The 27,124-nt window shown below is 45.1% G+C and overlaps 1 protein-coding gene across 1 annotated transcript in view; it reads right to left on the bottom strand.

The window, feature by feature from the left end:
- Positions 1 to 218: 218 nt before the first annotated feature.
- arhgap21b (Rho GTPase activating protein 21b) overlaps positions 219 to 27,124 on the bottom strand; it is a 32,244-nt gene continuing 5,338 nt past the window's right edge. The window contains exons 3-24 of the mRNA XM_076098284.1: positions 23,407 to 23,589; positions 23,207 to 23,228; positions 19,018 to 19,110; positions 18,293 to 18,371; positions 18,153 to 18,207; positions 12,376 to 13,951; positions 9,709 to 9,855; positions 9,293 to 9,395; positions 9,128 to 9,173; positions 8,566 to 8,691; positions 8,155 to 8,457; positions 7,379 to 7,440; positions 7,108 to 7,253; positions 6,869 to 7,011; positions 6,432 to 6,590; positions 6,230 to 6,308; positions 6,042 to 6,115; positions 5,841 to 5,930; positions 5,569 to 5,736; positions 5,093 to 5,198; positions 2,804 to 2,835; positions 219 to 2,708 (exon numbers count right to left, since the gene is read on the bottom strand). Coding sequence (XP_075954399.1) covers positions 1,140 to 2,708; positions 2,804 to 2,835; positions 5,093 to 5,198; positions 5,569 to 5,736; positions 5,841 to 5,930; positions 6,042 to 6,115; positions 6,230 to 6,308; positions 6,432 to 6,590; positions 6,869 to 7,011; positions 7,108 to 7,253; positions 7,379 to 7,440; positions 8,155 to 8,457; positions 8,566 to 8,691; positions 9,128 to 9,173; positions 9,293 to 9,395; positions 9,709 to 9,855; positions 12,376 to 13,951; positions 18,153 to 18,207; positions 18,293 to 18,371; positions 19,018 to 19,110; positions 23,207 to 23,228; positions 23,407 to 23,589 — 5,361 coding nt within the window. The 3' untranslated portion in view covers positions 219 to 1,139. The remainder of the gene's footprint in view (positions 2,709 to 2,803; positions 2,836 to 5,092; positions 5,199 to 5,568; positions 5,737 to 5,840; positions 5,931 to 6,041; positions 6,116 to 6,229; positions 6,309 to 6,431; positions 6,591 to 6,868; positions 7,012 to 7,107; positions 7,254 to 7,378; positions 7,441 to 8,154; positions 8,458 to 8,565; positions 8,692 to 9,127; positions 9,174 to 9,292; positions 9,396 to 9,708; positions 9,856 to 12,375; positions 13,952 to 18,152; positions 18,208 to 18,292; positions 18,372 to 19,017; positions 19,111 to 23,206; positions 23,229 to 23,406; positions 23,590 to 27,124) is intronic.

The raw sequence follows: 27,124 nt of genomic DNA, 5'->3' as shown, positions 1-27,124 counted from the left end.
ACTGTCAGCCACTGCCAGATGTGTGAACCACAAACACTTAAACACAGCATGACATTTGCATTAGAGGGATGTTGTTCTCTGCTCTTTAACCACGTAACTGGGATGAATACAAACTCCTTTTTTTTTTTTTTTATTGCATAAATCCAGTGTCTCCTCGTCCCCTTTGTACCTTTGGAAAGGCCCCTTTGACAGCAGAGAGCTCGTAGGCAGTTCTCTCTCTCTCTCTCTCTCTCACACACACACACACACACACACACACACACACACACACACACACACACACACACACACACACACACACACACACACACACACACACACACACACACACACACACACACACACACACACACACACACACACACACACACACACACACACACACACACAGCCTGTACCAAAACCACAATTCGAGTACACCAAAAAATAGGGGTATGTACACTTTAGAGTGAAACACAAGCTTCTAAAGCTTTTAGTCAGTATTACAGCAAGCATGTCTGTACATTCTTCATTTGGTTACTGAGAGACTCACTGACTTTGAACATCGTAACTTTCTTGACAAAAAAATAGTTCCTCTGCAATACTAAAATCTTCTCACTACTTCCTATTCTTTTCTAGGTCAGTTCATCCTTAAAGCCACTTCGCTAAACTTTTAAAACAATCTCGACTCGAGTGTCACCGTTCCCACTTTCTTGCACAGACTTCACACGCTCATCGTTTCGTGAGCGACAGGTCCTCTGAATCTTCAGCATAACGGGGATGAGCGATCTCCTCCTGCTGCGCCGTCCCAAAGTCATTTGTCATAAAAAAAAAAGAGAAATAATAAAAAAAAAAAAAAAAAGGTATAAACACCATTTTACTTTCATGCCTTGTACGTGAGCAAGATCAACGATTCCTGTGTGCAGTAATTCTCTTTTCGGAAGCACACACAGACACACACACACCAGTTACGGACCCATACACACTCCAGACAATTTTGTACAACATGCTCATTCACTGACATTGGTCGCACAACAGACATTATAACTGACAGACTCCCAAGTACGAGAAAGCAGAAAAGTGTTGCACACTCGAGACTCCCGAGTACGTACACGGCTCACAGACGGAGAACATACACAGTCACACGTGTCCGACACCTCTCACAGGTACTGGTAGAAGCGCGAATGGACCACCTGGGAATTGGTGAGTTTATGAGGGTGAGCGGTGTCCGACAGGCTCAGATTTTTACTCGGGGGGACATCTCCGTTCAACACGTCGGCGGAGCGGTGTGGGAGTTCAGAAGAGGACGACGCTCCGAGGTTCGGGGGGCTTGCGCTGCACAGCCCCTCCTGCTGTTCAGAGAGGTCCAGGCTGACCTCGGGATTGCTGGTGCGGTGGCGCTCGCGGACAATCCAGTCCCTAATGGAAAAGTCTTGAGAGCTGCACTTAGGCTTCAGCTGGTCCACAGCTGACAGCTCTGAGCGAGAGCCTGAGCCGATGCCAACATGCTGCGACCAGTCTCCCAAAACGGACAGCTCTGCAAAGTCCCTCTGACCGCCCATGGTGTGTCTGCGTCGGATGTTCTTCTTCTTGCTGCGGCCCTCCGGGGACCGGCTCCTCTGGCTGCCCACGCCAAACATGTCGTCGACAGACGTTCGCAGGCGCACCTTCAGTCTGTCGGTGATCTTGAGCTTCCATGCGGGCTCTGCTTTGTCTAATTCGCTGCGGGACGAGGAGCTGAGGCTGCCCGTGGAGCAAACTTTGACCGACCCCAGCACACACAACAGTCTGTTGGAATCTTTATCGCACCAAGCGCCATCCAGTGAAGACTCGCTGACGGTTTTCTGTTGAGCAGCTTTCTTCCTGGAGAGGGTGTCGCACTCGATAAGTCTGTGGGTGGGGAGGGGTCGAGGAGCTTCTCCCTGCTCCGCTTTGCCGACTGTAAACACCGACAGGTCGCTCTCACTGTCCGTCTCCATCGGCCGTCCCTCGCTGACGAGCTCGCTTCTCTCGTCGTCCGCGTCGTCTCCGCCCCTGCTCTCCGCCACGGACTGCACCTCGGGACTGAGGGTGCTGAGTTCAGCTCCGGTCAGGAACGTCATGGAGGAGGTGGTGGAGTAGTCGGAGGTGATGGAGCAGACCTCCGCTCCCAGCCCGCTGGGGCAGGCTTCTGGACCCAGTGCCGCCGCCTTGCCTCGCCTCACTCTGGGCACCGACGCCTGGGAGCTGGTGCTGTTCATCGTGCCGAGGTCAGACACCGTGTCGTCGTAGTTGGAAGGCGGGTCCGACAGGGAGGACTGGTGAGCCATCGGCATGCGGTAGCTGAGGTCCGGGGAGTGGGTGGGCGAGGCGTAGGGGGAGCCGCTTTGGAGGGTGGAGGAGATGTGTTCTGGAGGCAGGGAGGGAGAGGGCTGCGATATCAGGCTGCACGAGAGAGACTCTTTCCTCTTGGGTTTGTCAGGCAGTTCCTCTGAGCTGTTCCTGCGCTTGTCTCTCTCACCGGTTTCATCCGTCTCCCCCTCGTCCTCGGTCCGGCTGTCCGGGGACCACATGGGCTGCAGCTGGCTCTCCCCAGCGAGCTCCTTCTTGGGGAACACAGCGTCCAGGTCGTCGTCTGAACTGCTCAGGTGAGCTTTGTCCTTGGGCTTCTTACGTTTGCGGCTGGCGAAGAAGGAGGAGCGCAGCATCTCTTTGCTACACTGATCCTTCCCTGACCCCCACAAGCCCTGCTGATAGAGAAACAAGACTCATCAAAACACAACTCAGGGATATTAAAAAAAACGCAAAGAAAAAGAGAATGAATCAAATAAGAGGAAGACATTACCTTTGATTTGGAGGAGTCACTACATGCTGAATCTGTATAAAAGAGAAGAGAGCCATTAGAAAAAGCCTGCCAACGCTCTGACTTACTAAAAAACAGTGAACAAGATAAAGAGAGAGAAAGGGCAGATTAAAGGTTTGTTCAGAGAGAACGTGACAGACACGGTGAGGACAATGACAGCAGCTGAATGAAAGCAGACGACACACTTTCGGCTCAGAGAGAGAGAGAGAGACGGGAGGACGAGTAACCACACAAAGCAGTATATGGATACGTGGATAAAGCGGCAGAAGAGCTCTGAGATGAGGGGTGAGAAGAAGGAGTGAGGACCCAGCGGTAAACCAAGACACAAAAAGCAGCTCATGCCCATGTATCGATGGAACGACGGCACATCACGGACAAACACGCCAGTCACAGAGCATCAACACGTAGCCACCAACCAGCTGAAGGCATTCTTTCCCCAACTCAAAAGACACCACAGACGAGAGGGAGCGATGGGTTTGCTCTGACGTACGGGGCCTGAGCTGAACGGATCAGTGAGTGTATGTCGTGGTCGATACAGATGGCACAGGCAAGCCTTGGTATAGCGGAGAGATTGTTCTTACTCCGAGCTACATTAACTCCAGCGGTGCCCGTTAACATGTAACCTGGCAGTCTCTCAACAACATAAAAAGGCAAATCAAAGAGTTCACAAAACTTTGTCTCCCTTTGCAAAAAGGAAGAAACACGCAAACTGCAGCTGACAAGGAGAAGCAGACTACTAGCCCCTTTTTTTTCCGGCCGAATGGTTACAGGAACGGAAAGGTTCAAATTGTGCGTGTTCAGTGTGTAGCGCAGGGTTAGCAAAGGAGACCGTGTGGGGGGCGTGTTAGTGATTGATGTCGGTGTTGTGCATTTATGTAGCAGTAGGAGATGAGGAGGTAGGTGGCAATATCTGTCCGTGGCTGCATGGAGACAAAGATTTTGAAATAAGGACATCACAGACACCAAATCAAACAAAAAGACACAAGAGGAAGCACCTGAAACAAAAAAAAAAAAAAACTACCTGTCGCGGCAAATACCCGACCACTGCCATATGACTGCACGTGTGCCTCTGCATCAACAAGTCACTACATCTCTGTTGGTTGTGTGTGTGTGTGAGTGTGAGTGTAAACACATGTGTGCTGGGGAACATCCAGCTCAGTCCCACCACTACGACCCCACCCTCAGACATCATGACAGAGTATGCCACATGACCGGGAGAGAACCTGAGGTTGACCGTACCATGCTACTTGTCCTTGCGATCAGCTTTAGAGACAACAAGAGACAGCAGAAGGGCTTTCAGAGAAAGTACAGCAGCATCGCTCTGTATCCCCTCAATTTAGGGTATTGGTTTAAAATATGAGACGTGCACACCACAGGAAAAATGACAAACATCGACTTCTCTTTCTTTCTTTTTTATCTTTTTTCCTCCTTTCGCCCCAATTTTAAAAGAGCCGCGGGTTTCTGCAGACTAGGCAGCTACACTGGGCACAACACTCGTCCTTCTTCCTACAGTCCCAGCTGTCCATCACTGACATAACAGAGTCCTTCAGTGACATCATCGAGTGATAGACGCCGCCCACTTGGCCTGTGTCAAGATTGGGTTATGTGTGAGTGCTGGACAGGAATAAGGGAGAGAAACAACACACTACACACAGAAGGGCAAAGGTCAGAAGGGTTAAAAACTTCCATCGTTTCTTTTTTGTTTGTTAGATTTTTCTTTGGGAAAGAACATGCCGGGATTATGTGAGAGACGAGGAGGAGGGGAAGAAAAGAACTGAAAGAAAAGGAGTCGTCGTCTCAACACAGGTAAAGCACAGGGAGAAAAAAAATGACTCGAGCGAGAGGAAATAAAGAGTAAAGCAAAGAAATGAACAAAAATATATAATTTCTTTGGGCAAAAAAAAACGTCAACAGCAAAACAAACTTCTATTAAAAAACAAATGAATAAAACAGACTCAACGTAGTGTAAGGTATTTTAAAATGATTAAAACACAAAGTGTAATAATTAAAAAATGAATGAAACAAATAAAATTTGGAAAACTTATTTTTGCTCAAAGCATTCAAAATGATGGACAATAGGCACGATGTTCATTGTTTAAAAAACTGACACACTCTTAACATTTAATCTTAGAATGGATCTATTGCACAGATATTTTAAACATGAATCTACTGGAACAATATTAATGAAATACATTATTGCTGCGGTGATAATATCTCTGCTGCGGTGATGCTGTAAGCGCTGCTCCTCAGAGATAACGCTCTCAGACTTACCTGAGACTTCGCCCGGTGAAGCTGTGGTCCGCCCGATGTTGGAGAGCAGGTGGTCGATATTGGGCACAGGCTGAGACTGCACTGTGCTCTCCTGCTCAGCTGTGGTCTGAGGCCGCACATGGAGGGAATGACACAGTTTGAACAAGAATAGAAGAGAGAGCAGAGAGAGGATAAGTGACTGAACACAACACATGAATGGGAGAAAAAAAGATAACCACAAAAAAGACACGAGTTGCGTTTAATCCAACGCTGTATTAGTTGATTCACTGAAAAGGTGAATTAATTGAATCAACCCTGTTCTGGTCTCCACCAACATAGTCGTTTGAGCCATTTCTCATACAAGATGTTGATTGGTGCAACTTTAAATACCCCTATGTATAAAATAAACAGCATAAAAGTTACGTTATCAATGGTAAGAATTGTTTATCTCTCATAAACCGATAACAGAAGAAGAAGAAGAAAGAATTGCCACATACAACGGGGTCTTCATCCCCGTCGTCAGTGAAGAACCAGTCGTATTGCTGGATCAGGTTCTCAACTATCTTGCACTGGTCCGGCATGTGGTTGACCATGTTGGCCATGTTGTCCTCAGAGGTCCGGACCAGCGTAGGACCAAACACAATGGCCAGGTTACGAGGCTCCATCTGAGAGGATGAGGTTGGGACAAATCAGGTTTAATGAAATAATCCTCAACGGGGGGGGGTTACCTAATGACATTAGCACTGACACATCCTGTTAACTGCCGTACCTTGTTTTTTTCACAGTTGTCAGAAACCTTCTTGAGGTGAGCACAAAGGAATTTCAGAGTTTCAAAGTGATGATCGGGTAATTCTTGTGTCTGCAAGAATTGACAAAAAAAGAAAGAAAAAGGGTCAGAGTTTTGGGATTAATTGTACGTTTATGATATGATATTCAAATGAACGCTTCTCATAATAGATATTTCACTCACCAGCCTCTTGAGCTCCTTTAATCTCTCCACCGACTCTTCTGTTCTGTTGGCTTCAATAAAATCACCGTACTTTTCTGTGAACAGAGCAGGAAAACCTTCACTTAGGGAGGATCACACAGATAATCCAGTTGTAGTTTGTAATTCTTTGGTCACGATTTATGAATTTCAGCGTATTTACAACAGCTCACCGTTTGTAAACAGCGGATCTGGAAGTTTTCGGAAGAAGGACTTAAGTAAACTACTGATGACATTTAGGTCCCGCCATTTCTGCAGACAAGCGACCGACAGGGAGAGTGTTACATTAAAGCTTACGGCACAGATCTGTCACTGCTAGAAGATAAAGTAAAGGAGGCGCACTGTACTGCGCAACCCCGACTGTCAGTCACTCACGTCTTCCTCGACGTCGATGTCAGTCATGCCTTTGCTGTTGAGCTCCTCCTGCATGCTGGAGATGGCGGCGTTGTTCCCCGGCACCCGGTAGATTCCTGTGTACTCCAGGCCTCTCTCCTCCACCACCTTACAGCACACCTCCACGATCAGAGGAACAAACTGCACAACACGTAACAGGAAGACGTCAGAATCACTGATCGTGTTGAATCTGAACATTGAACAAAAGCTGTTTGGAAGAGCACTGATGTGCCGTTTCGTACACATCAGTGTCCACAACAGCCGGCAAGTGTGCTACCCTCGCAAGAATGATTTGGTTGACGGCGTTGATGCAACATAAATATTTCATGCGTGTGGATTCAACCTGCTTTCAACGTCATCTGAATATTTAACTGAAGAAGCAGTTCCTCTCAAACACACGAAGAGCGATTGAGACTCACCCTGTTGGTTTGTGCAGGTGGACAGTCATCAAGCCGCACCCCGAACGTGACCCCAGCTGGAGTCTTTTTTTCAAAGGGCTTCCTCATGATCCCGGCAATGCCAATTTTCCAAGCAGCTCTGTCCCGCGGTGGGCTGGAGTCATCTGACGGGGCAACACACAAATATATGCATGATAAACTAGAGCATCTGAGATGAGACATGCCCTCTAAGCACACTGAATGGAGCTACGCGTCTTTACCTCTCAGCGCCCTCCTGTCCTCTCCTGTTTTGGGTGAATGAGGGCTGTGGGACTTGCCTTCTGTTTTACCTCCCAGGAAGGCTTGTTTGATACTGAGGGACTGGCGGGAACTTTTGGGGGACGGTTCAGACCTGCTGCTGGGCGTGCTGATCCAGACGAATGGCAAAAACACACAAATATTAACATTCGGTCGGCATTCAATTAAAATGGGTCGATATGTGGTCGGAGTGCTGTGGCTGAGCCCCAGGGGGCAATGTGGAGTCCTGAATACCTCATCATGTTGTACTCCTTGATCTTTCGACTGATCAAGTCCTGACTTGTTACAGCAGCATTCTGTAATGACAGCAGAAATAAAGTCACTAAAAAAGTTATAACTTAAAAAAAAAAAGCGAAATGCAGGTTAACTTAGATTTATAATATAAATGAACAATTGTTAATCACTTGATACTAGGGGCAGTCTTACTGGGCAGTTAACAAGTATCACAATATGTACACTTAATTCTCCCTATTTTTCCCAAAACATTTCCAACCCTGCCTAATCATGTGCTGCCAGATCTCAATCTCAGATATCGGAACCAGTTCTTGCCAGGAGGCATCAGTTAATGAGGTCTTGCTGAAAGGCAGCTAACCGATTGGCTCGCTCTGACATTTCCCACACACGCCCCTAGAAGTGCCACCTGCCAAGTTTCCAAATGCCACCTTATTTGAGCTTTTGTTAGGCGTTATAATAAAAGCTTTAATCCTCTCCATCTCACTGCCACCATCATTGTGTTTCATTCAGGGACAGACTTTGGTTCACTTTGTTGTTAACCTAACCCGTGTGTGGCTTGCTTTCAAAACTATAATGAAGTCTGGCTGCATGCTTTTTCTGCTACAGTCAATAACCGGTGCTGTGCTCTGCCCTGATGAGATTTCACCGGGTGGATTGATGATGTCCCGGTCATTTTGGAACTTTAGGCCTTCTGACATCATTTTAGCTGGAAGTGAGATCATCATTTGGTAATAACCTTGATTTGGCAACACAATATAAGTCATGCTAAAACACACCTCTTCGTCCGGGTTACTGTTTTCCTGAATGACTCTGATCCAAGTCAGCATGTCTTCCCTCCCTTCCGCCTGGAACAAATACTCGCAATAGTCCGAGGTGGTGAGTCGCAGCACATTCTTGCGTCTCGTGTCGCTGTAGGAGATGTCAATCAGACAGGCCTTGATGCTGATTTGCAGCGGGTCCTCGTCGGGCGGCGTCGAAGCGTGAGACAGCGCGTCCTTCCTGTCTTTGTAGAGGGTTAGAGTGTGACCTTGTAAAACAGCGTACATCGGTTTCCAAGATCTCATTCCTCCACCAACACGCTACAGAGATGGGGAGACAAGAGAGACAGAAAAAGGAGAAATACTTAGACACCCAAACATTAGTGATATGTATGGTTGTTAAATGAAGGCAGGAGTGTACAGGCATACCTTATTTTTATCTGTACTGAGTTGCCTAAAATTGAGCAACCCTTCTTTGGAAGAATCGGCAAAGACATCTGAAGAAGAGTCCCTTCGAGATCCGGAATCACCGGAAGATTTATGTCCATCCAGAGTCTGCAAATGGGAATTCATGACGTTTTTATTTCTGGCATTATTACCGAAGAGTAAAGTGTGACAGATACCAACGGGGGAAAGGGAGAGAGGAAGATGTCATGAAACGGGATCGCTAGGCAAATCAAACTGGTGATGTCACAGTTGCATGATCACCGGGACACAGCGATATCTAAAACATTTGAGTCTCTCAAAACACTTCCAAAAGGAAGCCAGTGAGGGGAAAATGAGAAAGCATCAAAGCTTGTCTGACAATAACCACCAATAATTTAAAAAGAGCTAAATGTATTAACCTACAAGCTCCATATTTTAAACTACAGTAAGATTTGTCCACATGTATATTTGCTAAAAGGTTGATTTGGCATTCGAATAGCAATCTGATTGAATCAGACGTTGTGTAGCAACATAGGAAAGTCTTGCATGTTTTATAGTTGCTCACCTTCCTCAGGCCCCTGAGACTGGGCATATTCTTACTGGAAGATCTCCTAAAGAAGAAGAACAAAAAAAATGCAGATTTCAAGGCAGAGACCAGGTCAGACAGATCTGTGAGCCAATACCAATGAGAATAAACTGAAGCATTAACCCAATCCTGGCATGCGCTCACCTTCTTCCCTCCTCCTGGTAGTTATCCAGACCCTCGTCGTAAGATTTGGACCGCTCTGTGTTGCTGGCTGCATCAGACTCCAGCAAAGCACTTCTCAGGGACTCTATACAGAAATTATGATATTTGTCATTTATAACCCAGGTTATATATCACATTCATAACAAAAAGATATTCTAAGTGCCTAAATAAATTACTTTAAAGAGCAACTTAACACTACACCCAAACTGTCAAAAGCTAAAGCGATTAGCTGATTAATCGAATGAAAGAAATTCAATCAATGACAATTAAGATACATTTGAATTAGTTTAGACAATTCCGTGATAAAAAATAAAACAACCTAAAATCGGAGTCATTTGTTCTGTAAAGCCGAGCCTCGACCGACATATCCATCACCCGACCGACCCAATGCCGTTTACCTTGGTCATGTGACAGCTGACGGCGGATGGGAGGGCACGGTGAGCCCGGACTGGATGGACCCGTCGTCATGGATGGTGCAACAGATATCACAGCTGAGGGTGGAATCGGAGCGGCGTTCTGGTCGACACTGGGGCTGATTGGCTCATCTAAGACAATGAAATACAGCTTTTGTCACATATTTAACTGGATATATTTCTGCTCTATATTCCCACATTATGTCTATGACTGAAAGAATGCAGGATCGCGGACTATTTATCTTGCATATCAAAAGACAACTTTGCTAGCGATCATCTGTGGGATTTAGGAAACATTTAAAACGGTCCTTCTGCGACTCCCATGGCTTCCATGCCACACCACAGCGGAGAGTCGGAACAGATCATCTTCTGACATGTTTCTCGAGGGGAAAGGGAAGATCCTAACACTTGAGTACTACCGCCCACTCCTGGCACTTCAAGCCTGAAACCGCTCAGAGTACAAAGCTGCTCTCTGCAGCCGAGGGGCGTTTGGAGCTAAATTTAAAAGCAACTGTCCTAGTTCCAGCCTGTACCCAACTTTGCAACGGGGCAAAGGAAAAAAGGATGTCACCATCTCCCCAACTAGGTCTGCTTGGCTACCATAAGGTTCTGCCTATTATTTAGTAACTTCAAAGTCTTCTCTCTCCAAAATGTAAGATGACCAATCTCTTTTACTACACTCGATTTAACTTCTGAATATGAGGCACAAATGCAGCAAAAAATAACAGAACTCAGGTTTATTAGCAACCAAGCTGTTTATCATCACGAAGAGTCTTCCTCCAAAAGACTCTCACAGCTACTAAAATAGGTGTCAAAAAATGTGTCCAAACTTTGACTGCATCGCTATCAAATGAATTCAAAGGAACAAGTAAGGACCAAATTCCAGATACACTACAAAATAGAGTGAAAGAGACCTGGCATTACCATCTATAGAAGAAGTTAAGAGATATATGAGCTGCCTGTAGATTAGCTTAAAAAGAAAAAAGATGGATTTGGCAATTGGACCAAATTACCCCACATGACTGAGGCCTGGACCAGTGGCCTTTCAAACAGGCCATTGATGGAGGCCCAGCAGCTTACACAATATGGGCTCTGTTCTCCTGGGCTGGGGCAACGGTCCCAGAATGGTGGTGTTGCGGCATCATCACTGTCACTGCTTGCTTTGTCTGCACCTGCACCTGGCCGACCGACATTACATGAACCACTAAAGGGGACTGCGGAGACACTGTTGGTACGCCAAACAGTGTTTGTGTAGTGACCTCACAGATAACTCTGTACTGTGGGTTTCTTAGCATTTACACTCCCTCCAGCCGACCCCCTCTACCTAACTCAATGGTGTAGACAAAATATTAAGAAACAACTCTTAGTTTTAGATGTTTTGCAGCAGGAATTTTTAAGTATTTGGCACCAAATGCTAGATGTATTTTTCACTGCACTGCTTCTAAAGATTTAACTGTAACGCAGAAACTAACTTGTTGCTGCCTGTGACCTAGTTCATCCATACAGTAAACCTGCAAAGTACATCACGTTTCCTTGATGTCCTTCCAAAAGGAAAAAAAGTAGATCAGCTATGAGAGACAGTTTACTTAAATTAAAACCACCATCGAGAGATACGCTGACTTCAGTCTTTCTATTTTTGTTTCTTTTTCGCTATCAGGAACAGGTCATTTCTCTGAAGAAGCAGCCGAATCATACAGAAGTTACACCGAGACCTAAAAACAAACCGCCAGAATGAACTGTGAATAACAGCATGTCAACTCTCACAGAGTCCTTACTTTACCATTTGACTAAATTATGTGTTATCAAAGAAACACAGGAAGACAGACAGACACCCAAACATACATAATACATATAATATATGGAGAGACAGATTGAGAGACAGACTATATATATCTGAAAATAAAATATTGTCTACATTTTCAATCTGACATGAGATTTCAAAAAGGTCCTCCATCTGCACTCAGTCAATCAATAAACTATATTCTCACCAAGGAAAACCACTAAACATGCTAAGAAATCCTATAGATTAAGTATTTCTTTCTCATTGCTGAAATAATTACTAACATTTCTCTAAAACAAGACTGAATACGAGGAACATCTCGACAGTTCTCGATGCCATTTCCAAAAGCTGATACAAAGCAGCAAAAAGCAAAACATTCTCATAACCTCTTAAAGGGTACGAGTAGAAAAACAAATGTAAAGCTTCCTTTCAAAACACTGAAAATACGTTATGGGACTACTGAACCACAATGCAATCCATCCTGAAGAGAGAAAACAATATATTAAGAGGAGAAATTCAATATATTCCAAAAGGCTTAAACCATCCTTCACTCTGCCCCAGTTACGCCAAATATACCACAAAACCTTACTGAACGCCACAAAACCTGATTAATAATATCTTCCCAGGAAGATGAGTTTATCTATGAACATCTTCCCGGCACCGTCTATACACAAACCACTAACACTCTGAATCAGATTAACAGTGAAACTATAGCTGTCTGCAGGGTCCACAGTCAGTTTTCCATCATTTACAGTGGAAGCCCTTTTAACTAGAGGATCAGCGCTGCCAGTCGGCCTCACGTTACTACTGCCTGCTGCCGTTGCCATGGCAACTTTGGGGCGGCAAAGGCTTACAACTGATGATTCTCTTACCGATGAACGGGATGGAGTCCAGAGACTCGTCCAGGTTGCTGGAACAGGATGCGTGGCATTGTTCCCCAAGGCGGCGCATGCGTATCTCTCGACGCGCATCGTTGGGAAGCCAGCATGCCGCCACATCTGCCGTGGAATCCGGTCCGTCGTCGTTTACGGCCAGGATGTAGGAGTGGTGCCGCAAAGGGCTGGGGTTCTTTCCAGGGAGGGCTTTATCCCTTAGAATGACGCCGCTCTCCGTGGGGCTTCGTCCATTGACCTGACCCTGGGAGTCTGGATGGGGTGGTTTGAGGATGCTAGGCCTCTGAGGCTTGTGTTTTGGGGTGGAGCATGAAGAAGACCTGTGCTCTACCAATGCTGTGTCTCTACCTGCCTCAATAGCCTGCATGATTTCAGCCCGGATCCTGCTCTGGCCTTGTTGGATAGTGTGGGTTGCATGTTTTCCTTTGACTGCAACTCTTTGGTCAATAAGAGAATGTTCCGCACTTGTGCTCTTTACGTAATGCGAGTGTCTGTCCAAGAGCATGGGCGAGGAGCGGGTCTGAAGAGAATCTGGTCCTTTAGAGTAAAGAGAGGGGTTGGGTGCCCCCCTCATGCCACCGCTGTATCCAGCGGAAGGTCTGTGGAGCATGGCGTGTCTGGGGACAGACTGTCTGCTGGGCCTCGTACCTTGGTCTGCCCTTCCGTACCCTCCTCTCCTCTCATTGGGCCGAGCCAGCTCTGCAGGGTCAACATAGTCTGTGGAGTGTGCCCGCGCTTTGTGCATCAGGCCATCTTGCGACACGCTTCGAGGAGGCCAGTTCCTGGTCTGGCCCATTCTCTCTGCACCGCTCAACCGGTCCTGCGAAGCACTGCGTGGGGTAATCTGAAAGTGGGGTGGAGGTCCTTGGTATGACCGTTCATGGGAGGTACTCCTCCGTCGTATCCCCTTAGGGCCCCAGTCTCCCCGGGGAATGTGATAAGTAGCGCCAAAGGAGGTCTGATTGGATGCTCGCAAATTGTCCAGTCTCTCCTGAATAGTCCGACTAGCATGGGAATGGATTCCTTTGTTGTCAATGTACTCCCTGTACGTTTGGTAAGTGCGCCAATCAATGTTTTGATTGTTGCCTGGGTAGTGAGGTGCCTGACCTCCATATGGGACCATTCCTGGACCACTGGGATAGACATCGACCTTCCGAGGGTGAGGATACTGGGCCAGTGACCCAGGCCTTCCTCTGACAAAGACAGGGTCCATGTAATCTATCCTATGTGATGGACCCATGCGCCCCATTTGGGCTGAGTCAGGAGGAACCACCACGGTCCGCACGCTGTCGTTGCGCATGCACACTGCCATCTGGCTTTTTGGATATGATTGAGGAGGCGGAGGGGATGGGGGCACTGTGATCTCCTTGCGGTACCCATGATCAGGAGGTGCTGTTGGCCCACGGCAGACCTGCCCTGCCGTGTCTGTCACCTGGGCCATGCCCGTAGGCTTACAGTCTACTCTGGGGTAGCATACCGGGGGTGGCTCAGGAATGTGACAGGCGTTTCCACTGTAGCTGCTGCGGCAACGGAGGTAGGCATCCTGGGAGTAGGCCTAGAGAGAGAGCAACATAGCAGTGTTACAATAGATACGATACAAGCTGCATTAGCAAGTGTGTGTAACATTCAACAGTGTGCTACTAGATGCTTACAGAGAAGTCGAGCGTGATATTACAAATGCAACTGGATGCATGAGTGTGGGCAGTGCATGTTGCAGAGCGAGCGGAGGCGTTAGCAGTTCAGAGGTGTCAGTGGTCTTCATCTGCTCCTTATTTAGAGTTCTCATGGAAATGTTCATTGTTGCAGATCTGTTGCAGTACTCTATATAAGCCAATGTAGAGACTGTTTCTCTCCAAAAGAGAGATGGTACTTCAAAAATATTTGTTAATGGTACAGCAGTCTTTCTCCTGTATTCCTGCCTGTATTCTCCAGAGAAAAGTAGTTTGTTGCTACCAAACAACCGTAAAAAAAATAATTCTGGAAGAAATGAACATTTACTCCAACTGCAGAAACCATAAGATAAATGTGGAATGTTGTTTATTTGTACTACATTCAATAGTTAGCCTTCATTGTGACATTTTCAGCAACGGTTGCATAACAATCAATACACGTAGGATAAGGCAATCGAGGAGCTAAAACTAAACACATTTGAACAAACATGACAACATGACAATGTACAGTAAAAGAATGACATAGATGATGACAGGTAACCAGTGTCTTAATTTTCCCACCTCAGACTGATGGACTGTAACCTCAGACAGACAGGTCACCCATCCCTCATAGAAATAGTGCTATATTTAGCCTGCCTGGTTATCATCCAAGGTTTGGTAGCCTACACTATTTCACTGCATGTACTACTAAAATCACTCATTAAATACACATTTAAGCTAAAGCGTTCTACGGGCGTGTTAGCCTCACTACATTTCTCTGCTACTCCTAACATACTGTACATACAACAAGCAAAAAGACGTGTAAAAGGTGTGAGGACTTTGATCCTGCTACCTGGTGTCAAATTACAATCTGACATAAAGCTATGTTTGTGCCACAGCAAATCAGTGCCAGGCTTTTTGTCCCTCCCTTTGTAAGCATGAGTGTGCAACAGAGAGTTCAGAGGTCACTGGCCTTTATCACACTAATGACATCTGGCATGCAGGACGAAGACGGGGCGAGGCTTCACCGAGATGCCAGCTGGATGCCAACTCGAGTACTCAATCTAACAGGTATTGCGGGCACAGTGCATCAGCCATTTCTTCAGTCTACACGTTTGAGTCACCAACACAGAGCCGACAGTCAACCACGGCAACACCAAGAATATTTACAATAATGTAAAACCTGAAGACCACATCATGTAATGACAATGCTGACATGCATGACATATGCAAAATGAGACAGCAAAGCACATCATGTCAACATCTAAACGGGTATCCAGTCTGCTGCTTGCTTACCTTATTAGTGGTTTCCAGAGAAAAAGGCTGCCATTACAGCATGTGAAAACGAGAGTGTCAAGAAATCAAGGGAGGTAGGGTGGAAGAGAAAAAGATGCCAGCAGAGCAAAATGCACACATTATTAAAAAAACAGCCACAGCAATGACTGTGCTTGACACGCTAAAAATATATACTAGAGCTGCAGCAGCAATACAGGGAGACGAAGAAGCCAAGGCTGCCACGCTACGACCCGCCTGTGCCAGTCTGTCCTGGGTGAGGCGGCAGGACCAAAAGCTTGCCTCTCATGATGCTGTCAAGTCTCCATGGTTCTATCCACCTTCAGCCAGAATATTACGCTAACTGAACAAGGTGCCTCCAGTCTATGTCTCTCTCTCTCTCTCTCTCCGCCTCCCTCCCCTCCCTCTGCTATTGCTCACATGACAGAAGCAGCAGCTGCTGATTATACATTCAGCTGTGATGGTACAGCTCCCCCTCCCACTCCTTCCTCCTCCTCCTTTTCTTTTAGAATCAACCTGTTCTAAACACAGGGACAGTCAGCTGATTTTATCTACTGGTTTTAGCTCATCATTCATGCTGTTCCCTCTTTTTTTTCTACCTCTGATTTCCTGCCGTTCGGTTCCCTCCTTTTTCTGCTCCCTGAATGTACACCCTCTCCGTCTCTTTGCTAAGCAACTGCCGCCCGTCTCCAAGCAGTAAGTGTGCGCTGCCTCCTACAGTGTAATGTCATCCGGCTAGCATCACCGCTAATCCTCTTGTTCTTATGGACAGCCCTCATCAGTTTGCCTGCTTACATTAATAGATTCCTTTTTTTTTTTTTGCGTGTGTGTGGCTGCTGGCAATTTATGACGCAACGCTGTGGCCAGTGTTTTCACAACACACGTGTACGACACAGTGGTCTGTGTAGATGGTCAGAGAGGTGGAAATGGACAGCAAGGGGGAAGAGGGGCGGAGTGACAGTCAGTTGGTTATCATAGAGGAAAGAATATCACTAATAATAAATGTAAGAAGAGCGATAAGTGGATGTGAACAATAATGTATTATTCTGTGACATTACAAGTTTAATTTGAATGTTATATCTAAATAATAAAGAGCATTTACCTCAAGTTTAAAATGTTTTGGTGAAATGACTGCTTGCATATGTTTTAGGAGGATGTGGCGCTTAAAGAGAGAGATGACTGGTTGTTACAACAATACATATTGATTTTGTAATTCTGGATGCCATTCAATCTCCATGATTATCAATTGACATTTTCCTATCAAGTGAAATATGAGGATTCAATCTGGACATTAAGAATCAACGAGGGAATATTTCAGGTGAAGCAAACAGCCAAGCTCTAACGTTGCATAATTCATAAACAGGCAGTCAGATAATAATAATAATAAGCCCTAGGGAGGAGATTCCTGAGCATCCAGACGAAGCACTTAATGTTGTGTGCTTTAGATGTGGAACAGATAAGTGCACCGTCGCTTTGCTCCAAATGTGCAGAATGCGTAGTGGCTGCGAAACAGCTGCCTGCAGTATGCATAAAGGGTTAATGATAAGCGTGCACAAGGTATGAAGGCCCATCTATGCACTGGAAATATTTGGGTGAAATGTAAACCACATTTGAAATTAAAATGTACCCAACAGTTGTTTTGGCAGAGCATTGTTAGTGCAAAGAAAGACAAATACATCATGTGAAGCTTCATTGGATTAAAGACATTTTCCCTTTTGCAATATGACAATTAAATAAACCTTCATTTAACTACATTACCTCATTTTTATTCCACCACACTAACACATTATTGACTAAAAGATGTAAGAGAATAGAATAGAAAACATTCAAAGAGCAATTTCCTGAACTGAAGACTCAACTTTAGTTGTTCATATCCCGAAGCATCTCAGTCCAGGGTTTTTACACTTGGACAATTTACTTTCCACCTAAAATGTAATATTCTTTTTTTATGCCATATATTTTTCTCTGACGAATAATCTATAGCCTTTAGTTTAATAATTTAACTTTCTATATTTTAATGCGCAAATCTTCAGCTATTTTCAAACTGTTGTGGAAGTTTTCCACTTCTCTTAAACTTTACAATCTACTCATGTCTCACAAACACCAACTGTGTCATCTGCTTCTGTGAAAGCAGCCATAGATACCCTGAGTCATTACCAACTGTCATTAGGTACGGCAAAGGAAGTCCGTCTAGACGTCTCTGAAAGCCATCCACAATATCACACCTGTACACCTACATGACCACAGAAAACAGTTGTTGCTTCTTTTGACAGTAGTTACTCTGCCTCAGGTAACAAACCACTACGCCTGTCGCATGTAGTTCAGCAAGTGCGGCAGTGATCCATATTGCCTAAGTGCGTTGAGTAATGAGCGCAACAACTTTTCTACAACTCAACTGTTTGATGCAAGCCCGTTTTGTGTAGACCTCAGTTTGAAGACATTTTTTTTAGCTAAATGCACTCTTACCTTTGTTCCATCATCTATACAGATGGAGCTGTGTATATTACTCCTTGATATGTCTGTACATGTATGTTAGATATTTCAATTAGGCTATTTTGGCAGTAATGTCAGCAGCGGTTTGAGGACAGATTACAGAGAGGCCGCTCTGGCCTGATTAGGAAGCCTACATAGGGAGGTCTGATGGGATATGCAGGCTTCCAGCATCGCATGACTACTGTCCCAACATGAACTCTGTCAAATAGAGCAGCTATGAAAGAAAAAACACTTTCAAAACTGAGCTTGTTTTTTTGTTTGTTTTGAAAGCAAGGTAACATGAAGTGAACCCCATTAAGAAAAGAGGATCGAGAAACGTACCAGTTGCAGTATATCCTCATCTTTTGGCATCACACACAGTTCTAGAAAGTCCCCACTGTTGGAGAACAGAAAGAGATTTACAACAGTGAAGATACACGGGCTGACCAGTGTCATCCGTACAAATGAATATTAAACCTCACCTGTCTTGGATCAAGGATATAACCTCACAATAGGCTTTCCCAATGATGCTTGCTCCGTTCACCTTCACTAATCGATCACCTGATAGGCGTTAAAAAAAACAGCAGCAAGACATCAGTAACAGAGAGGCGGGTCGTAGTAAAAGCTTTATTGTGTTTTTTTTATTTATTAACCAGAATAATCACATTTAGATTGTGAATCTCATTTACAAAGGGGTCCAGGCCAAGATGGCAGCGTAAAAGGTTTCACACAAGCACAACATAAAAACACAAATAACAACAAACAAAAGCAGACACACAAAAATATCACATCAAATAAGACGACAGACGTAACATAAACTAGCAGATTGCATCAACCAAAGTATTATCAGTCAGGATACGTACATTCAGTGCTCAAATAATCTAAATCTAGATAAAATCATTCACCTGATGTTCTCTGGTGTATCTCCCCAGTAAAGAGGCACAAAAAGGAGCACCTTCTGTTTTTCTTCACTGTCAGGTCGCCACTGAAAACTGCACAGCTTGCATTTTTTTTTTTTTATCTTCTTTTTTTGCTTACACATCAGTGCAATTACTTAAGAGGGAGTGTTGTGTTCTGTATGACATCAGTTACAGGATTATGCCTGGCTTCTTGTGGTGTCATGACTTCTGAGTACTCCCCCCCCCAATCAATCTCTGCTAGGTGTTGGTAAATGAAGGAGACCGATTGGTTGATGATTGGTCATTACCTGTGCAAAGCCCAGCTCCGTGACCGGGGCCTCCTTCCTTGACTTGCTTCACGAAAATGGTGTCCATTGGTTCAAGCCTACTCCGCTGCCTCCCTGATGAAAAGAAGCGGGTCGGGATGTATCACACAACAACCACGTAATGCACAGACATAAAAGCAAGTCCATTGCAAGGGTAACAAAATGAAAGCTGAACTTGAAACGTGAAAACAACAAACTACAAAAACCTACTAATGAGTGCCAGACTGAGCGGTAAATAGTTCGCTGACATTTAGGCGAGAAGAGAGAACAATGGCTGTGGATGAGAATGAGAGAGAAACTGGGAGGTTTGTCACGAGATCTGGAGACATGTGAGTCAGACGGCAGAGCAGACCAATGCATGCCCCGTATTAAAACATCTTTTTTCAATAGATATCAGTAATTGACTCAGAGAAGAAAAACATCTCAGAAGGGGGGACACGGTGTGGGGTGGATAACAGCAGCTACAGAGAGGGAACCTGTTTGCTCACGTTGCTCCTGTCTCCTAGCAGCTGCATGGCTGCAGAAAGAGAAAATGAAGGAAAGAAAAGAAAGAGCGAGGGGGTGAGAGAAAGAGAGACTGAAAGAAGGTAGAGTGACAGCGTGCTCAGCTGCACGACTCCCACTCTTTCCTTATAAAGTGAGAAACAGCTCTGGGCAGAGCCAAAGAGTGCCTTCACCAGTAGTTAACATTCTGGTAGTGAGTCAGTGCACGATGGCTCACTAACTGAAGTGGATGGGAAGACCAACATGGGAATGGGCACGGTAGCTTCTTAAAAGTCCTGACGTGATCAATAAAAGAAGTTAAACATTCTTAGTGTCAAATGAAACACACATTTATGAGAAACAACACCTTTGGCCCCGTTAAAGATACAATATTGCTATTTTTTTTTAATGTTTCGTGTTTAAGCCATAGGAATAGGGCAATCAGTTTGCTTAGTAAGACTCAATGGTTAATTAATCAATAATATAATAATCAGCAGTAATCTGTAAACCTCACAGACACACCTTTGCCTCCATTTTTCTCTCTTACACACACAAGATTACTCATGCAGAACCACATCCTGGGGGACTCACATTATGTAATACTGCAACAGGAGTCCCACAAAGCTACAGCAGCAAGACATGCGCCATCTGGTGGCATGCTAGAGAACTGCACCACTAACTCCACAATGGAGCCGTTCAGAAACCCATCCATGAGCCAACGGTAAATATTTAAATGCATAGTGACACAGGATATCTGAAGATCCAAACATTTGTGCATTGACAGTTTGCATTCATCAACTTGCACTTACTTTAACATCAACTTAACGCGCAGCAACTGTACAAAAGGAGCAAAACAAATGACTTAATTATTTACCACCCAAACACAGACATCATACATAAACTCACCACCTCACTAATGCTGTTGGCACCTAATCTGTTACACTTATTCGCTATATTACCCAAGCTGAGATGCGGTTAATATTTCATCCCTGTGTGTTCAGTACAGACACAAAATGGTGCGACTGTTCCTTTAAAACCCCGTCCAAGCAAAGGAAAACATTGCCAGGTTTCATTTGCACAATTTAAATCAGTTGGGGAATACAGTGAGGGAGGTTTGTAGAAACGTGACTTGCCCAAAGGGCCTGCGGTTGGCTTGTGTACACGCTCATTAACATTGAAGACTATACATTGACAGAGTGATCTGTGAGTAAAAAAAACTAAACACTGAAGAAAGCCTTCAATCAGCTCGCAGTTTCAGAATAAACACTCTCAACAGTGCCTTGTGTTCAACGAGCACTTACAGCAAAATGCAGACTAAATGGCCGCTGTGATTGCAGTAAAAGACAACTCTTCCCAATGTGAAAGAGGGACGAGTTGACAAGAGAACATTAGATCACAAAGTGCACCCAAACTTGACCCGAGGGCGGCGACAACAGAGCTTTGTTGACACTCGAACACAATCAGAGGATTGATGGTGGTGCGGCCCTGTGGAGGGACAACAGCGGCACACTCATAACCTTGACGCAATGTTTTTATTCATAAATCAATGTTTTGGCACATATTGCCTTCTTCAGAACAAAACTCCCTCTAAATAATCAGTTGTGTGAAAAGGCGGTCAACACAATGACATCATTGATGGGCAAAGCAAGAGGTCGGGTTTGTTTTCCCTGTGGCTTAAACTGTAGATTGTAAAATATAGAGACAAGACTTTTTCTACACACAACGGTCTAATACTGAACTACTCAGTGGACTTCTCATATCCATAATCCAAGTTGCCGCATAGACTAAATATTACGGATAAAGTGTACTTTTATTCTGAAGTGATTCATGAGTAAATAAGACTGCATGAGCGGTACAAGCCTGCGGCTCTCTCCTCCCTCCTTTTTGATTTCTGCTTACTGCTATGTCTTTGATGTGGTACTGAGACAGGCTAGCCCAGTCTGGACTAAAAATCATCCCACGTTGTCCCCCCCCCCCCCCCCCTCCCCTTTTCAATTCTGGCTCGCTGCCTATGAGCCCCCGTGTCCGGCATTAAGCAACTGCCAGGATTCTTTAATATTCTCCGGCTTACTCGGTCAGAAGCAACAAAGCTCCAGACAACAGGGCCTTCTGAAGTGTTTGAGTGCAACATAAATCATGACTGCTTTAAAAAGGGGAGGTGGCTCCGCTGAACGGTTACATGAAGTTTAAATTTGAACAATGATCAAACTCTGCGTGTGGGTGACAGACTCAAACACCACAATGCCATCGTATCTCACGGGTTTGGGCAGATGCTGTACTTGGACTGCTATTTAGAGCATCAAGATAAAAAGCTCGGTTGCGGCTTTTAAAAAGGCTGTTAGTGTCTTTGCTGGATATTTGTGTGCAGATCTCCACGATTCACAGTGTACATACATCATATACAGTCCGTTCAGGAAGCAACAAGTATCACTAGTGCAGGACTGTAAACAGATTCAAGCGCGCGTCAGCTTTCTACCCACATCTACAGCTGGGTGATACAGTATATCACAGGTTTCCTCATGGCTAATGAAAACAAAGAGATTACTTGTGCAATTGTTTGCTTCCTCAACATGTTCAAGATGAATTACAGCGGTGCTTTTCTTTGTACTGAGGAATATAGACGTCTAATAGAAGTACCGACTTCCACACGAATAGAATTCCAGAGACGGCAACCTCCTCACGGTAAACAAAAGGCCACAGACTAAACGCAGAGCTCCGCCCACAAACAAGCTCACCTCTCGGCGATAAAACACCGATCACACGCAGTTAACTCAATCAAAGATAATTCCTATCGGGGAAATCTGAATGAAACACATTCTAGTTGGAGAAGCCCTGAATGAGTTCAGTACATCTTCTGCTTCATTCATGGAGAGTCTCACGCAGATTTGAAAGTTTCCTTCTTTGGCGACCGTACGGGGCTGGAAACTCAATTCAGACTTTCAAATCACTTACAAAGTCTTGCTTGATAAAAGTCATTTTGTGATGCTCTGGCAATAAGCGGGACACGGGTCAAGATTAAACACCACAGACATACTAATCAAAACATATCACCATCATATTTCCTCTGGATGTGAATTGCTTTTAGATAACGAGTTCTGTCTTCAGCTAAACAGCCCTGACGAAAGGAGCTGTTTCTGTAAAATATTCTAGTTACCGCCTGTGCTTGTAAATGGTGAACGAACTTGTACTTGTACCCATCAGAACTAACTGAGTAATTTGGGGTTAAGTGTTTTGCCCAAAGACACATGGACTAGCAATCCTCTGATTGAAGGACGAGTCCAGTGAAAAATGACAAAGCACTAACTAGGGGGGGTACTGGGCATGCCAGGCTTGTCTGTATGAGACTAACAAGAGGACAGAGAATCCAACACACACACACAGCCCAGTACCATTGAGGCCACCTCTTTCTGACAGACTTTTTTTTTTTTTTAACGGTGAGGGGGAAGAGCGGCAAGAACAACACAATACGAAGAGGTGGCTCGGTGCAGGACAGAAACAGGTGGTGTGGACCAAACCTTTCATGCTTTCACAAAGGTCAGTGACACACAGGAGCTGCATTGTCCTCAATTCATAAGGAAGCAAAAAGAGTGAAAGCGTGGATGGATTAAGAGTCATTAGAAGTGAGAGGCACTACGCTGACTCAGCGGTGCTGAGGGGCGGGCATGAAGAGAAATTTTTTTCTGCTTACCTCTGTGGCCGTGATCTTCCTCCTGTAACAAACACAGAAACACTCGAGTGACTTTGTTGTTCACGGTCACAGGATTTAGGCGCCGGCCTTTTTATTGACTCGGGGTAATCTTACATGATAAGCAAACAATGCTCCGGTGTATGAAACGCATGAAAGCTTTCAGACAGGTTTAATAGCAAATACGATCCTTAGAAATTTACCGGGAAGCAGTGCACGGTGGACTCTGGCGGGTACACGATGAAGTGCCGCAGGGTGAAGCCGAACCCGTGGGAAGTACGCCGCAGACGCACGGTTTTGGGTCGCGGCCATGAGAACGCCTCGTCTTCTGTTGGGTATTGCGCCGCGGGGGAATCGGCCATGCTCCTCCACTCTGGGGATTCATTCTACACAAAAAGGGAAAAGTGGAGAAAAGGAATTTAAATGGAGGAGTCCTACTTTCACATTCACGCTGTTGAGGCGGGGAAACACATGTAGCTATGACATCTTAAAATTGAAGGTTTAAATGTTGGAATACCTCGACAATGTTACCGAAACAACACCGTCGCTAAAGTCATCATGTAATTGAATTGGTTCCAGTGTTGACAGTGAAGTCACAGTATCCCATTTCCACAGCTGGAGAGCAGAGCATGTTGGGCCTCGGGGCTTTGGTCACCCCTGTGTTGTTTACTGGCCATTTATAGCCTCACAACTTTGTGGAATCATGTGTGCATGTGAGCAACCCCTCCCACTCAGGTCTCCCCATATCATATTCCCTGCTCCAGTGAGGCTTTAAGGAACACTCTCTCTTTTGTATTTTCCACACTGAAAAAGTATCCTCACCCTGTCTCAAACAAACCCCTCCCCCTCCCCCTCCCGCCGGACTTTCCCCCACAATGTGAGGAATTTGATGAGCTTGCATTCACACTATCTCTGCCCGGGCAGATGTGTTGAGCAAAATGTCAGAAGTGAATTACTTGCATGTAAACATAGCCGGTGCTGAACTAGGACACGCAAAGAAACAAAAAAAAAAAAAAACCCCATTAGAAGTAGTTTGTTCACACCAACTTATAAAAACAATCTCAGACTATGTCACAGGATGAGCAGTCCGCCTCACACTCGATGTTTCATTCTAAACAAACTGTGTGCCTGGAGGTGTGTACCAAAGCATGTTCTCAATCTCAGCAACAACTTTTTTCTGTGTTCAACCATCCGTTTCTGAAAGAGGCATCGACAAGCTACTTGGATAAAAGCATATTTTTTTTTTTAGTGGCACCCAGGGCTGTTATAAGACACAAGGAGTTCAAAAGTACAACCTGCAGAGAGTTAGGACTCATAACACCACAGTGGCTGGCTGGGAAACAGGCCTGCAGGTGCAGCTGACACGCATGTATTTCGATGAATCTGGCAAAACAGGTTTTACTGTGCACAACCAAGCTCTGACTGTGATACGGACACTTCCATGTTGTAGTCTGTGTCTGTACACAGTGGTGGGGCCTTCACGCCACGAGGAGACATTCAAATCACTTGTGGAGATATGACAATTGATCAACTGGATGTTTGAAATGCCTGCGTTGCCTCGTGTCTCCGGGGCAAGCCAATCCCAGTCAACTGGATCTGATTTAGCGGCCAGTGCACTGGGCGATTTCCAACCCTCTGATCTTTAGATATGGAGGACAGAAGGGGGTGTGGGCCTCCTCAAAAGTGCATGCCAAGCATAGTTATCATTGCCTCTTGCATAGTTAATTGCGTTGTGACATTCCAGGTCAATAAATCCCAGACCCACATTCAGACTCATGGTTTACCCTCTTACTCAACATAAAAAAACACCAATGATAAGGATGGAGATTAGAACAAAGTAAGAGTACGATGTAAACCTGACTGACCAGATTAACTGTGACAAGAGGTCAAAAGGGAATCAACAAAAGGAGAAAGATTATGAGACTACTTTTACTTGAAAGGAACAAGCACATGAAAGAGAAACCACATCAAAACTCACACCTCTCCTCTCCTGCCCACAAAGCCTCTCACCCATTTATGAATCACCAGAATGCTAGACTGATGTTTGCACTGGGTGAGGCAGCTGGGAGAGTTTTCAGTAGTCAGCTGCTCTTCTGTTGGATATTTCTTGGATTCAAGTAGTGATAAACGATCTCCGCTCATACCACCGTGCCTGAAAACGCACGTCACATGACCATTCACATACACTAGGCATGCGCATGCCGGTGTGTAAGGGCTGATAACACCGCTGGAGACGGGAATTGCCGTAAATCGCTCGGGCAAAAGCTTGCTAAAGCGGTTTTCACTGCGTTTTCAAACATCTCCGTTTAGGATTAGAGAGAATGCACGTTTTATGACATTTCCGCATTGGCTTCACTCGGCAGAACCGCAGGTTGCCGCCTGGTTCTAAAACGCCGGAGAAGTATGGACGCTAGACAGAAACCTAATGCGTTTTAAAAAAAGAAAAAAAAACATAGTAGTGTGGCTGTGGCATCAGAGTGACGACACAAATTTCGGTTCATCCCAAAACAGAAAAAAAATGTAAAAAACATCAAAGAGCCACGAGTGAGTGTACGTGGGCACTGCTGTTAATTGAGTGAATCCATAACATATTTACTATAGAACACCAAATATGTATTAATCCGCATTAGAAAACAGCCCCCCCCCCCCAAAATATGTACCATTTACTCCTGATTCAGTGATATTTGCAAAAACTACAATGCTCAGTAGTTTTAGGAAAGTACCGGGCTTCTTTTAAAAATGAAAGTAAATATGCATAAACGGTTTTTAAGGATTTACGTGCTTGGGGCCTGAAAGCCGCAGAAAAACTGGAGTTGAGAAGAATTACTTTTGTTTTAGTCCTTTTCAGGGATCTGCTGTTTGAGAGACATGTGACATTGTGAGACATTTCCTTACATTTGTTTCACAATGCAGCAAAGTTAAATGAACTAAGACTACAAAGTCAGACCCTTTCTCGTCTATTTAGATTGAAGCTTTTCACAGAGTGGTCATTTTTCTGAGATTGTAAAACAACTACCTCGGCGGTATCACTACCACAGAGGGCAGGCAAACCAATCCCACCCACTAACATCAGATATTTCAGGGGGAAAACTGCACACGCACAGCTGTTTACACACCACAAATGTAGTTATCTCGAGGCTCGGTACACACTGAAAAAAGAACTGGAATTTCCGCCGTCTTCATTCTAACAAATATAAAACCACACTGCATGGCCCCGTATGTTTAAAAACCCCTGCTCACGTCACCTAATGACATATTACAAGCAACACATGACATCAGACAAGTACACAGTCTTAAAATGTGAAGAAGCCTAGTTCTCTGTCGGCTGCTAAATTCCACACCACGTCCCGTCCAAACGGAGCACTTAACTGTGAAAAGCCTGAGGTAATGATAGAGAGGGCCGCCGGTGAGACTTGGGTGTTCCAGCCATGTGTGGTGCAAGACACGGTCAAGAGCATCATTACTCCGCCTATGTGGACACGTGGTGTGTGCTTTGTGCACACCAGTGCCGGGCTAACATAGAGATGAGACACAGAAGAGTAGGGATGCACCAATTTAACGACCTCCGATCAGTCTCCGAGTCTCTCTCGCAGGTCCCAAATAAGCCGTGGAGAAACAGCCATGAAAACATCTGGAACAATGAGACGCGTATTATGTTGTGAGTCGGCACGCTGGCTCGGTGTAATCGCAGTGACCGGTTCGTCTGCTGACAGCACGGGCTTTCTCACAGTCCTGCTCAGGACAGAGCTAAACGCTAACTTGAACGGAGGTTGCATTGACATTACGATGTGTCCGAGCTCTACTCGGTAAAAATGTGTTTCCATCACTCACTGAGCATATTAGTCGGGACATAAAAATGCACCTGCTGGATTCCTGATTATTAATTTACATGTAAACAAAGCCTATGTTGAACATATTACG

This window comes from Anarhichas minor, unplaced genomic scaffold, assembly GCF_050575085.1.
Source record: "Anarhichas minor isolate MPS153535 unplaced genomic scaffold, ASM5057508v1 ptg000024l, whole genome shotgun sequence".
Taxonomy (NCBI): domain Eukaryota; kingdom Metazoa; phylum Chordata; class Actinopteri; order Perciformes; family Anarhichadidae; genus Anarhichas; species Anarhichas minor.
The sequence above is the reverse complement of the archived record's forward strand: the minus strand, read 5'-3'. Positions and strand labels throughout refer to the sequence as shown.